Source organism: Tribolium madens, unplaced genomic scaffold, assembly GCF_015345945.1.
Source record: "Tribolium madens isolate multiple individuals breed KSU strain unplaced genomic scaffold, Tmad_KSU_1.1 Scaffold_19;HRSCAF=116;Tcas5.2_LG9, whole genome shotgun sequence".
Taxonomy (NCBI): domain Eukaryota; kingdom Metazoa; phylum Arthropoda; class Insecta; order Coleoptera; family Tenebrionidae; genus Tribolium; species Tribolium madens.
The window spans coordinates 11,867,904-11,880,415 of NW_025400983.1; the positions used below are offsets into that span (position 1 = coordinate 11,867,904).

Below are 12,512 nucleotides of genomic sequence, written 5' to 3' on the forward strand. Positions count from 1 at the left end.
AGTTTACATTTATAAAAAAAACGTTTTCTCTTGACTCTCAAAAAAATATGTCGTCGGCTACTCTTAGGCCATCATCAGAGTCAAAACGGCGTCCTCGAAATTTTTTTTTTAGTAATCGAAAAAGATAAAAGTTAGACGGAACCAAGTCTGGACTATAGGGAGAATGGTCTGTCTTAACAAGGCTGTAAAATTGGCTTAATTTTGGCAGCCCTATGCACGGTCGCATTGTCATGCAGCACAAACCCTTCTCAACTGCTGTCCGGTGTTCATCGCAACTTCAACCTCGAGTTAGTTTAATGTCTAAATATTACAATACACATAGCTTTGTAAGTACGATATTTTTGTTAGGATTAATGTCGGTAGGCTAAGACTTAAGAGTAGTGGAAGCGATCCTCTTGACCTAATCTTATAAATGTAGAATGACCATCAATCCATAGTTAATTAAATGAAGTAAGATGCGTTTTATCTAATAATTAATAATCATTATTGTAATTATGATTAGTTAAGTGTTACAATAAATAGTCATACATCACAGTAGTATGGCGTTTGATTCAGTGAACCTTCATCAACTAAAGTTTCAACCTATCCACGAACGTACATTTTTCCATTACACAATGGAAAAACTCAAATTTCGATTGTATCAATGACAACAATGACAGAATAAATAAAAATAAAAAACAAATAAAACAGTTTTATTTTGTACTCAATGTTAAAGAGTGCTTTTATCAATTAATTTCAGTAGATAAATTAGTTTTTTATCGTCTGGTGAAGTAATAGTTATTTAATATACAAGACGATAAAGAAATTGTTTATCTACGAGTGAAAAGGTTAAGTTTACGAGTGACGAAGTCACGAGCGGACTTCTTTCACGAGTAGATAAACAATTTTTATCGTCGTGTATAACATTTCGTTTTATTTTGTATTCACCTACCAGAATTCCTTGAATTAAACAGTAGATAAAAATTACTTTATTTCACTAGACGATAAAAGACTACTTCATCTACTGAAATTAGTTGATAAAAGCACTCTTTAACATTGAGTACAAAATGAAGTATTTTTTTCATATACTCCACTTTGACTAGTGTATTCATCAGCAAGACACAAGAAATTCTGGTCGGTGAGTACAAAATAAAACGAAATATTATACAGAACGATAAAGACTGTTTAACTACTCGTGCAAAAAGTCCACTCGTGACTTCGTCACTTGTAAACTTAACCTTTTCACTCACAATTTCTTTATTGTCCTGTATAATAAATAACTATTTTTGTATACGCTCCCGAAAACAACTGTTTTAGGGACTTATTTGAGTCTTTTCCGGACTCATTATAATAGTACCGAAAACGGTTATTTTAGTTACTCAGTCCACAAAAACAGTTTTTGCGGACTAAAAAATAAGATTGGTTACTATGGTAACAATTTTTTTTTAATTTGTAAGAGGTGTGAATTCGTATTTTGGGAGCTTTAACAAGAAAATCTTGTATGCACCACGTACGCAAAAGGTTTTAGGTGACTCCTCTCATTAAAGACTCGGCTCCTACGTCCTCATACTTGATACATAAATAACTATTATTCTCACCTGAGGATGAACTGAAAACAGTTGCACAAAATACAGTTTTGTGAGACTGTTTTTTGGCGACATTTATACAAAATGCTTTGGCTATCACACTGGCCATAGACTGTCGTTTTTAAGTAAGTAATTGTTGCATTTCAACGTATTTCACCGAAACTAATGCAATTTTAATAATAAATTCAATTTCAAAAGCGCTCAATAGAAAAAGTAGTATAAAAAACGCGCGTTACAACCTCTCATAGTGATACTCGTGCATTTGAAACATTCGCCACTGTGTGGCTTGTGTCACGAGTTACCTAAAGTCTGTTTTTTTTTTTAAATGGAAATTACCAAGTCAAAATTTTGGTGAAAAAATTGGTAGCAGCTTGTCTCCATAGTCACAAATTTTGTTTGCTCTTTGTTTTTGTCCCCAGAAATTTTGTTAAAAAATTATGGTTGTTTTCAAATTGAGATGTTGTCAAAATGTTGACTGTTATGAATCTTGTGTACCTGTTTGCTCTTTGAAAGCGCTATAATTGGATACCTGAAGATAGACATCATTACCTAAGATCTAAATACCGAATTCAGTCCTAACAATTTTGATAGAAACACACCGCAAGTAAGTTGTGGACAAAAAAGATGTTCTTGCTACAAAAACTTTAATGAAAAAGGATGTGTATACAGAAAAAAATTATTCAGCAAAAGATACAAGTAGGTATTATGATGATAGGAAATAAATTTTGTGTAATTTATTGAAATGAGCTCAAAGTTGATGCGATTTATAAATTCTTCAGCTTTAGTTTCAAAATTGTTACTTTTTCAACTCGTTTCTCAAAAACGATGAACAAGACATTAATTTAATTGCGTTCTTTCCAAGGTTCTTTCTCATTCATGTTTATTTTGTATTCTTGTCAATTTCTTGTTAAAACTTGAGAATGTTTAGCAAACCTGCATTACAAATTGCGTCTACATTTTAACAGGCCCTTTTTCAAACTTTCTGCTTGCGAACTATTCGTTTTCAAATTTCTAAAAACTGTTAGCAGTACCGAATTTGTTCCTTTTTTGATGTTTCTTCTCTAATTTTCTTACACGATTTTTTGTGTTGACGTTTAATGACATTGTTTTCAAATTTATTCAAAAAACCGAAACTCCCAACTTCCTTTATTAAAATTACCATGAATGAATTTACTAGTGATGCCAACGTTAAGACATTTTGGCATTTCCATTTAAAAAAAAAAACAGACTTTACTCGTATCAAAATGAAAGTGTTTGTAACATTTGTTTTTTAATATAGTAAACTATTGTCACAACTGGCATTAAATTTAAAATTTAACAAAAAGTTAAATGCATTCGAACGACGAAAAAACAGATCTAATTTTCATTTACGGCGAATGTGGGAAAAATTCTTCTGCCGTTGAGCATTTGTAAAGACAGTATTTCTCGAATGGAAAAGCACCAAAAAGGCTTGAATAACTAAAGTGTTTTCCAACCGTGAAAAGACAAATAACCTTAAAACTTGTATTTCCTGTTTTGTCAATTTCTTTGTGTCAGTCACGCGATAACTATGTTTTATTAATTTAAAAATTCATAATCAAAATCTATGAATCCTATGCAGATGTATTCCTGGCTGCATTTCAAATTTGCTCGAGCTTAAAACGGTTTTGGTTTTCGATTGAAATGTTAAAAGCGCAACAAACGCAAATTAGAAATTTTGTTTTTTTTCCAATAATTTAAAAACTAAAAGTGACACGTGAAATTTTCGTGCAGATAATTGTTAGCATCAAAATGCGCAACTTTGCCCTAAAACCGACTTCGTATATCTTTTATAATAACTGAGATTCCCAAAGTGGAGCTCTAAAAACGGCCATCCTGTATAATGAAACTATAAAAAAAACGTTAGTACAAAATTTCAAAATATGTAATATTTCACCCAGATAACATTTTTTCGGCGTAGCATAATTTGACCTTATTATCATTAGGAAAATTTTGATAATGCAATTAAAATTATGAAAATATGTATGTACCTTTACAAAACATGCATTAATATTTCACCGGAAAATTGAAAGGATTTTAACACTTCCACTTTTAATTTGTAAAGTGCATACCTATCAATTTAAGAATTACATTTCGCCTTATAAAAATTATTTACGGAAAATTTTCGAGAGAAAATACGTAGTTTTATCTCAATTTAACTCAAGATTATTTTATGTAAATATGCATTTTCAGTGAATTTTTTGTAATTAATAATCTTTCATATTTCACGAGAAATTTGAATTGACCCAAGACATAACGATATTGGATGATCTTTCCTTCTCTTATCTCTACTAAACAAACAAATTGTACAGTGTGTGTTTTGGAAAAAGGGACTCTAAAATTGAGAAAAATCAAGTAAGAAAATACGTAAGCTGAACTTAATAACACTAAATATTTTTAGGAGTACAACTTATGATTATGATTTCTGGGAATTATAAACTTTCTAGAATGAGTTACAAATTAATCTTGCGGAGTCTCTTTTTAGATAACACAGCCTTTAGACAACATTATAAATATACCCGACTTTTACGATTTCTTAATCAGTGCTTCGACTGCTATCCAAAATGAAGTCTCTCATAATTGCTCTTGCATTTTTCACTGGTAATTAATTAAATACATTTTGCAAACCCATAATTTTAATATTTTGCAGTTTTCAATCTGGCAACATGTCAGTACTCCAACTTTCCAGTGGCTAGCAACAGAGACTCTAGGTATTTACAATATCTGAGAGAACGGAGCCAAATCGAAAGACTTCGCCACGAGTTCGAAACCCTATGCCCTGGAAAGGACGACGAACTTGACGTAAATTCCCCTATTGTTCCTCAAAATAATTTCTAATTAATTTTTTCCAGGACGCACTTTATGAGCTGAAAAAATGCAGCGACCAAATTGACGAAAACACAGAAACGGCCTGTTCGACCATTAAAAACCATTTCTCGCGTTGTTCAAAACCACTCGTCTCGCTTTTGGAATCTTGCGTGCCTGAGGAATCTAAAGGAGTCCCAGAGTTAATTTTCGGATCTGTCCAATCAGCTTTTAAATATTTGTGCAAAACAGACGGCGAGCATATCCTTGGTTTGTATTTTACTAACTAATTGGAGGAGTGTTAATTAAGAGTTTTTAAACAGAATTGGTCAACCGATGCGTCTACAAAACCAATTACCGCACCATGCGATGCGAGCGTAGATTGAGAACTAAATTGCAAGAATATAAGAAGAAGTCGCCGACAAAAGCAGACATCTGCGAATTTGCTCACTCCATGAAGCCTTGTTTTAAGGAGCATTTAGATGACTCGTGTGGAAATGCGATCACAAAGGAGTCTTTCATGGGTATGTTTGACGCTATGGTGGCACCTTGCAGCATAGTCTCCAAGAACCAACTCGATACCAACCACATCAACGAAGTTGAAGTTCTTTAGATAAATAGGTGGTTTATTTTTAAACTTTCTTTTTACTTTAATGTGATGATTTAATAGAAATATTGTAAAAATAAAAATAATACGTTATGTACTATTCATAAATACATTATCTTCGAATTGTAGCTTTGATTCTTGCTAGTCGGAATTAATCAGTGAATAATAAATAATTTATAATGTTCTATTAAGACTTGAATCTTTTTTAAATACAAAAATAGGGACTTCTGTCGTTGCATTGCCTACTAGAAGCTTCTTAATTAAATTAAATTTAATTGGCACTAGGGCTATTGATTATTATTTGCAATCAATCAATTTTAGGTCCATTTTAAGTACTCCTAATAAATAATACTTTTACGTAAAAGTGATTTTTTTATATGAATTATTGACGTTTTGCTATTCAGAAAATTTATTTATTTATCGTTATCTCTCAGTCTTGTGTTTAAGTAAATGTTACTAAGGTCAAATGTAATCAACTTTTCAAAGATTAAAGAGTCAACGGGTAAGACTTTTAAACGTCCTCTTTTAATCAAAAAAGTTGTTGATGTAAATATACAAAGTTTTGATGATAAAACGTACAGCTGATGTAACAAGTTTATGAATACATTCCATAAACGATATATATTTTTTTTAATTAAAAAAAGTCATTTCATAATGAAAAAATGCTTAGCAACATAACTCTTTTGCGTAATTTTAATCAAATATTTTCAAGAAAATGTTAAATTTTAAATATTTTAAAAGACGTAATTTAATGAACTAAAATGTAATGCACAGATATAAAAAAATAGTATATCACTCAGCATCTTTTTCATGTTCATATAGGCCAGTAAAGATATCATTTCGGCCTCTTTACAAAGGTTTCAATTTATTTTTGTGATTTATACAGGCTGCGCCAGAACTCGCGCCCCAGAGAAAAATGTAAGGTAAGATACCAGGAATATGAAATTTTTTTAAAAAAAAATCTATCTATAAAAATTTCGAAGTTATGCACTTTGACACTATTTATTTCTGTTAGAAAAATAATTTTTGATGTTTTTTTGCTGTAAGCTATTAGAAGAGGAAACAAAGAAAGCTGTAGCCTAAGTTGTAATTCTGTTTAATGTTTTTTGTGGCTTTTATTGGCAAAATTTTTGTACCTTTACTAAATAATTATAAAGAAAAACATATACAAGATCATCAGTGTCATTAAATAAACATAAAAAAATGTCAAATGTCAAAAAATTAATGTCAAATTAATACAGATAGAATTTTTTAAATATTTTTTCCATGGTATCTTATCTTACTTGAAATTTTTCTCTGGGGCGCGAGTTCACCCTGTATAGTTTACTATACAGTATAGTTTACTGTATGTTGAGTATGAAACGATGCGATATTGTTAAGCGGAAACAATAAAGTTAACAAGCAAAAGCTAATGTTTGTTTTAAGACTTTGATGCGCGAAAAAAGAAGAAAAGAGTGCTATAAATAATGACTTCTCGCATCGTAAATAACTATTATAAGAAGTAAAATATTTCCGTCATCAACCTCATTACCCATCTGTTTACTTCCCGCTAATTAAAGTTATGTATAAATTAATGTGTTCAAAATATTTATTATTAATTTGTGAGTGACTTCGAAAAATCAGATTGCGACTTACAAAGCTTGTTCTGTAACAGAAATTTGTTTGTATTTTCTATGTCATATACAATGTGAATCTGTTTAATAATAACGTTTGTTTTTCAAATTGAATTTTATCTTGTAACTAATTACTAATTTAATTTCGAAAAAACCTCTATTTGAAACATTTTTTTGCCAACAATGTAGACCTTACAGTTGATAATTTTAAGAAGATATGTTTTCAAATTAAATTTAAATCAAGTGATAACCTTCTTGTAAATAAAGGACTTATCAACTGATAATTATTAGGTCCAATATTATATAAAGCTAAATTAGCTTACTCTCAAAATATTCATTTGTTGTGAAAATGCCAGCCATGAGGAAATTCGTCTTTGTTGCTTTAGCATTGTTTGTAGGTAAGTCATCAATAATTGATTAATTACGGACCATTTTTTAATCCTTTTTACTAGCAATTAATAGTGTCCAATGTGACGACAGCAGTGAGGAAGTCTTGGAACACATCAAGTCAAGACATCTTAAAAAATATTTGCACGGACATCGTGAACACTTGGACGATGGTTTGGAAAAGTTGGAAAAACAATGTCCTGGAGTTTCGGAAAAATTAAAAGTAATACATTATTTCTTATGTAAAAATATTTCTACGATTAAATTTCAGCGGGCTATTGCAGAATTTTCCGAATGTGATGATAAAGTCGATGACTCTTTGACGATGTGTGAAGCCATTCATGCTTACACCATCAACTGCACCGCCCCTTTGCTCAAAGTAGTCAACGACTGCTTGCCCGAAAATGCCAAAGGTTTGCCCAATTTAGGTGTGAAAAGTCTTGTTTCAGTCGCTGAGCATTTGTGCAAACAAAGCGGAGAATCGATTTTTGGTAAGTTGAAAACTTTTAGAGAGTAGAAAGCGAAACCATGAATTTTTACAGAATTGGCCAACCCATGCTTGTGGGAAGATTTGGAGACATCCAATGCTGAAATGGACGCTTGTGAGGACAAAGTCAAAGCTCTCGGGCAAAAATACAAAGAGCATATTCCAACACAAAGTGAGCTTTGTAGGTACGTATTGGGAAAATTTGTTTTGAATTTGTTGTAATTGATGATTTGCAGTTCTGTCACCGATTTAAGGACTTGTATCCAGAAACGTGCCACACTTTCTTGCAAAAACCAGAAGACGAGGAATTCTATTCTTGGAGTTTTCGACGCTATTGTTGCTCCTTGCTCTCATCTTAATTCTGTTTAAAACCAGGAAATAATAGATATTGTGTAAATAAATGTGTTTGTATTTGATTTTTGTACTTTAATGACCTAATTACTAGTTTTTAAAACTAGTACTCAAAACAATATTACAAATTAAATTCTAAATAATTTTTAATAAAATACAATATACATTATGTTCCCAGATTGAGTTTACAAGAGGAACAAAAAATAATTTTGATTTCACGCTAAAACTGCAAAGGAAAATTTACCTGAAACGAACAAGTCTGTAGCTAAAACTTCAATTTTCTAACTCAGTGCAAAGAAAAGTTCGATTTTTTATTGATTTTGGAATATGGAGATTACTATCTGAGTTACTGCACTTATCAAAAAACCTAGGAGTTAAAATATCTAAATATAAATTTTATATATTTTTCTGAAGCTTCAAAGTCATATTTCTCAATAATTTGCTTATGTGGCTTATCACGTTTTTACAATAAGCCCCTCAATTTTAATAAATGGCAACTCAAAGAAACAGCTTTAAGATAAAAAACCAAGTCATTTTTAACAAGGACTGTCATTATTCAATTAATAAATAAGACTAAAATCAAAAGAAAAATAAACTTTTCTTTTACTGAATCAGAATAATGAAGTTTTAATTACAGATTTGCTCGTTTCACATGAAGCAAAAAATGTTTTTCCTTTGCAGTTTTGGCGTAAAATCAAAGATATTTTTTTTCCTCTTATTAACTCAATCAGGGGATTAATTTTAAATATTTAATTACAAACTGATAATAAACTATCAAAATGAAAATAAATAAAAACATCCTGAGTGACAACAGAAATGCTATATTTTCGTATAGATAATTTATCATATTTGAATAATTATGCCATACTACCGTTAGATAAAAATGAATAACAAATAATAATAAATAACAAAAATAATAAATAGTGACACTGTTTTTGGCAACATTTAAGACAATACTTTTGCCATGAATATCGTTTTTAATTTTAACTGTCATATAATAATAAATTCAATGTAAAAAGTACCCAATCAAAAGAAAAAATGGTATAAAATCTCTCATTGTTGATACTCGTGCATTTGTAATACCAACTTTAACAATTAATAAAAAAAAGTACTGGCTAAAAAACAATTTTATTTAATTAGACGTCATTTTTAGATCATAATCTTTAGTTAAAAAAAATACCATGGTGGGTTCCTATTAAAAAAAAAAAATTTTCCAGAACTCGAAAACTAAAAGAAATTTCGAAAAATGCTATTCTTGATAAATGGTCACATTTTAATTGTACTTTACGCTAGCTACACTAATAATTTGTGTTTAGTTTACGAAAAAAACGTTTGGTTCCATACTTTTTATTCACCTGGTATGTAGGTACCATTTTGAATTGGTACAATTAGTTAAATAAAATATCTGTTTGTAATTGTAAAAAAAATAATGTATTTTCAAAAATAGGATTCCTAATATGTAGACAAGTTGTGGTATATTGATTTTGTTTATTTTTTTTTATTTTTACTATCAGAGCATTGGCGAATGTAGAATTTTTTTGTTCATTTTGAGTGTATTATGAAGTAAATTTATTAAATAAGAAAAATCAATACTTATTATTTATATTTTTTCTTTAGTATAAAATGATTTTTATCCGTAATCGTCACAAAAACCTTTTTACTTTTACTATGATACCGTGCGATCAAAAAAAATTAGAGTAGACGGCGATTAAATTCTACAGTTGGCAACACATTAGCTAGGAATCTGGGCTGAAAAATTTCCACACAAACTGAAAGTGAAAATGACCATTCATCGTTTTCGTCTTGTACAGCATTTTTGTATTAACTTGCACAATAAAAATTTTCTGCTCTAAAGTGAACATTATGTCACTCAAAATGAATAAAACGCAAACTTGTTAAAGTTTCCGCTGACATTTGATGTCAAAAATCAGGATTGCCAACTGAAGGAATTTAATCACCGTCTACTCTAATTTATTTATTTTTTTGATGGCACGGTATTTATCTACCAATGCTTTAACAGTTTCTGAAGAGGTATCTTGTATGTACATACAAAGCGGCGAATTTTGTGTAAAAAATCGCTTGTTTTGTCGTTGCCAAATTATACCTAGCTGCTTTTGCGTGGTTTCTAGTTCCTAAATACACAATAAGTACACAGTGATTATAAATGATTTTCATCAAGCCAGCTGTGAATTTTCCATGTAAAATAAAAAATGCCGCTTTATGAAAATAGGGGTACCTACTTGTTTTAACTCAAAAATAAAAAATCCACGTCCACTTCGAAAATAGATTTCAATTATAAACTTGTTTTCTTCCAAAGTATACATTATTATCAATTATTATTGGAAATTAGTTGAAACAATAAAAGTTTAATGAACAAAAATTTATTATTAATTAATAAGTGACACTAATGTCAGAACTAGAGCTTTCAAAAAATTAGAGCGGCACAAATAAATTTACATACAAAAAAATTCCAAAGCTGGCTAGATGAAAATCATTTATAACCACTCTGTATAAGTAATTAACAAGAGCTCCCAGTATCCTTACCTGTAAAACTTTGACCCAGACTGGAGTATAATATTAATATTTATCTTAAGTTATCTACTAATGACCCAAAATGTATGTGTGTACACTCACTTTTATATGGATTGCACCACTCAGAAGGATATTGGAAAATGACCTTTTGTTATTAACTGCAAAACAATGGAGATTTGAAGAAAACAAAAAAAACTAGCTGCTTCCGAAGAAAAAGTAAGAATAAGTGACATTACCACGCTTAACAATACAAGCATTTTTTTCTAGATAGTGTTCCTTTTATGACGTTGATGTTTTACTAAGGTACCTATTTCATACTTTGTAACTTCTTATTGTTGATGTCCAAACTTGTTAACTGTTATTAGGAGCTTTGGTCAAATGCTGTAAATGTTGAATTAACATTTCACATGATTGTAATTGCCAATAAATTTGGTCGACTACATGCAACAGTGCGTTTTTCTCAAAAGACAAAAAGCATGGAAAGTAAAAAAAACGGGTCAATTTTATATTTACATGGAATTTTTACAATTCACTCTTTCATCAAAGCGCTAGCGAGTTCAACAAATTTCCGGTATTGTAGCTTTTTTCTGCGTGGTGCGTTTAATATGAAAGTCGATGTATACAGGTGTTTCAGAACTCGCGCCTCAGAGAAAAATGCGATGTAAGATAAGACACCAAAACATGAAAAAATGTTTAAAAAATTCTAACTGTCAAAAAATTTAATTTTTTAGTTTTACTGATCTTGTATATGTTTTTTTTATAATTATTTCGTAAAGGTACCAAAATTTTGCCAATTAAAGCTACAAATAACATTAAACAGAGTTACAATTTAAGATACAGCTCCCTTGTTTCCTCCTCTAATAGCCAGTAGCAAAAAAACTTGGAAAATTATTTTTCCAACAGAAATAAATAGAGTGCAAACTTTAAACCCTCATAACTTCGAAATTTTTATAGATAATTTTTTTTTAACATTTTTTCCATGTTTCTGGTATCTTACCTTATATGGCATTTTTCTGGCGCACTCTGTATTTGTTTTATTCAAGAAATTTACATCACTACGTAGTAATTAGTAATTTAGGCTTATTTGAGTTTAATTTGTTTTTGATAGCTGATCATTTTGTAGTGTTTAGAACTGATAAATAACTAATTCTTTTCAATGGGTATAAAAGCAAGAAAACCGAATTTTTCAGTCTATAAATTTTTGAAAAAAAAAACCGACATGGCCAGACTGCTAGTATTAAATTTTATTTTATTTTTTGGTGAGTTAAATTCCAATTTAGTTGCTTGTAACTGTTTTTCAATTGCAGTCTTCCATTTTACACATGGCGGAACTAATAAACGTTTGATCCAATTAGGAAAAAGATTTTCAAAACAAATACATGTAGAAGACAGTGATAAAGAAGAAACCGATGAATTATGTCCCAATTTTGATAAAAATTTTGATGTATATTATTGGTACAACTTTAAAATGATAAAAACTTAAGTATGTATTGTTTTCAGAACGCCTGGATTTTGGCAGAAGAATGTATCAAAAATATCGATAACAATTTAACCATGTGTGAACAAGTAAAGAAATATACACCGAATTGTACACAACCTCTTGTTGAGGCCATCCAAGAATGTATACCTGTTTTACCCGGTTTAGCAGTAAAAAGTTTTATGTCGGTAGTGGACCATTTTTGTAAAGAAACCGGAGAAAACCTCCTTGGTAAAATTACATTGCTTTAATTTTATTATTATACAAATGTTTATAGAGCTGTCGAATCCATGTTTCTGGAAAACATTTCTGGAAGATGACGAAAAACTTAAAAAATGTGAAAGGACAATCTATAATGAATTGGAAAATATAATTGAAGATTCACCCTCCCAAAGTCAATTGTGCAGGTTAGTATCTACAAACAAAGTAAATTAACTTCTAAACTGGTACTTCAAAACTTTCCTTTTTTGATTCATATTTTTCTAGTGTTCTAACGAATTCCCAAAGCTGCTTGCACGAAATAACCGATTCTTGCAAAAGTGTAAAAACAAGAAACGCATTTATGGGTTTGTATGAAGCCTTTATGGCCCCTTGTAGCAATGTGTAAATTGTAATTCAATTTAATTTTTTTTTGTATTTAAAACAGAAAAAATAAACTCTTTTTTTAGTG

General features: G+C 30.1%; 3 protein-coding genes across 3 annotated transcripts; all 3 read left to right on the plus strand.

Annotated features, from left to right (window-relative positions):
• The first annotated feature begins 4,049 nt into the window (after positions 1-4,049).
• LOC123013035 lies at positions 4,050-5,123 on the plus strand. Its single transcript, XM_044411336.1, has 4 exons — positions 4,050-4,184; positions 4,234-4,385; positions 4,436-4,658; positions 4,712-5,123. Exons 1-4 carry the CDS (start codon positions 4,148-4,150, stop codon positions 4,999-5,001), a joined length of 702 nt encoding a protein of 233 aa, XP_044267271.1. The 5' UTR covers positions 4,050-4,147; the 3' UTR covers positions 5,002-5,123.
• Positions 5,124-6,845: 1,722 nt separating this feature from the next.
• On the plus strand, positions 6,846-7,898 carry LOC123015020. The gene is made up of 5 exons (XM_044414435.1): positions 6,846-7,006; positions 7,061-7,218; positions 7,267-7,486; positions 7,538-7,667; positions 7,719-7,898. The coding sequence occupies exons 1-5, from the start codon at positions 6,958-6,960 to the stop codon at positions 7,849-7,851; spliced, it is 690 nt and encodes a 229-aa protein (XP_044270370.1). The 5' UTR covers positions 6,846-6,957; the 3' UTR covers positions 7,852-7,898.
• Positions 7,899-11,322: 3,424 nt separating this feature from the next.
• Positions 11,323-12,502, plus strand: LOC123015560. Its single transcript, XM_044415344.1, has 6 exons — positions 11,323-11,434; positions 11,489-11,624; positions 11,673-11,809; positions 11,866-12,073; positions 12,120-12,249; positions 12,329-12,502. The coding sequence occupies exons 2-6, from the start codon at positions 11,522-11,524 to the stop codon at positions 12,447-12,449; spliced, it is 699 nt and encodes a 232-aa protein (XP_044271279.1). The 5' UTR covers positions 11,323-11,434; positions 11,489-11,521; the 3' UTR covers positions 12,450-12,502.
• Positions 12,503-12,512: the final 10 nt, after the last annotated feature.

What these genes read in the sequence shown, in the direction of transcription:
- LOC123015560 (XM_044415344.1), top strand. Translation starts at nt 11,522, where the DNA reads ATGGGTATAAAAGCAAGAAAACCGAATTTTTCAGTCTATAAATTTTTG. An exon ending in AACCGGAGAAAACCTCCTTG is followed by an intron (nt 12,074 to 12,119) that starts GTAAAATTACAT and finishes AAATGTTTATAG; the next exon opens with AGCTGTCGAATCCATGTTTC. An exon ending in TCCCAAAGTCAATTGTGCAG is followed by an intron (nt 12,250 to 12,328) that starts GTTAGTATCTAC and finishes ATATTTTTCTAG; the next exon opens with TGTTCTAACGAATTCCCAAA.
- LOC123015020 (XM_044414435.1), top strand. Translation starts at nt 6,958, where the DNA reads ATGCCAGCCATGAGGAAATTCGTCTTTGTTGCTTTAGCATTGTTTGTA. An exon ending in TGCTTTAGCATTGTTTGTAG is followed by an intron (nt 7,007 to 7,060) that starts GTAAGTCATCAA and finishes CCTTTTTACTAG; the next exon opens with CAATTAATAGTGTCCAATGT. An exon ending in GAGTTTCGGAAAAATTAAAA is followed by an intron (nt 7,219 to 7,266) that starts GTAATACATTAT and finishes ATTAAATTTCAG; the next exon opens with CGGGCTATTGCAGAATTTTC.
- LOC123013035 (XM_044411336.1), top strand. Translation starts at nt 4,148, where the DNA reads ATGAAGTCTCTCATAATTGCTCTTGCATTTTTCACTG. An exon ending in GAAAGGACGACGAACTTGAC is followed by an intron (nt 4,386 to 4,435) that starts GTAAATTCCCCT and finishes AATTTTTTCCAG; the next exon opens with GACGCACTTTATGAGCTGAA. An exon ending in AGACGGCGAGCATATCCTTG is followed by an intron (nt 4,659 to 4,711) that starts GTTTGTATTTTA and finishes GTTTTTAAACAG; the next exon opens with AATTGGTCAACCGATGCGTC.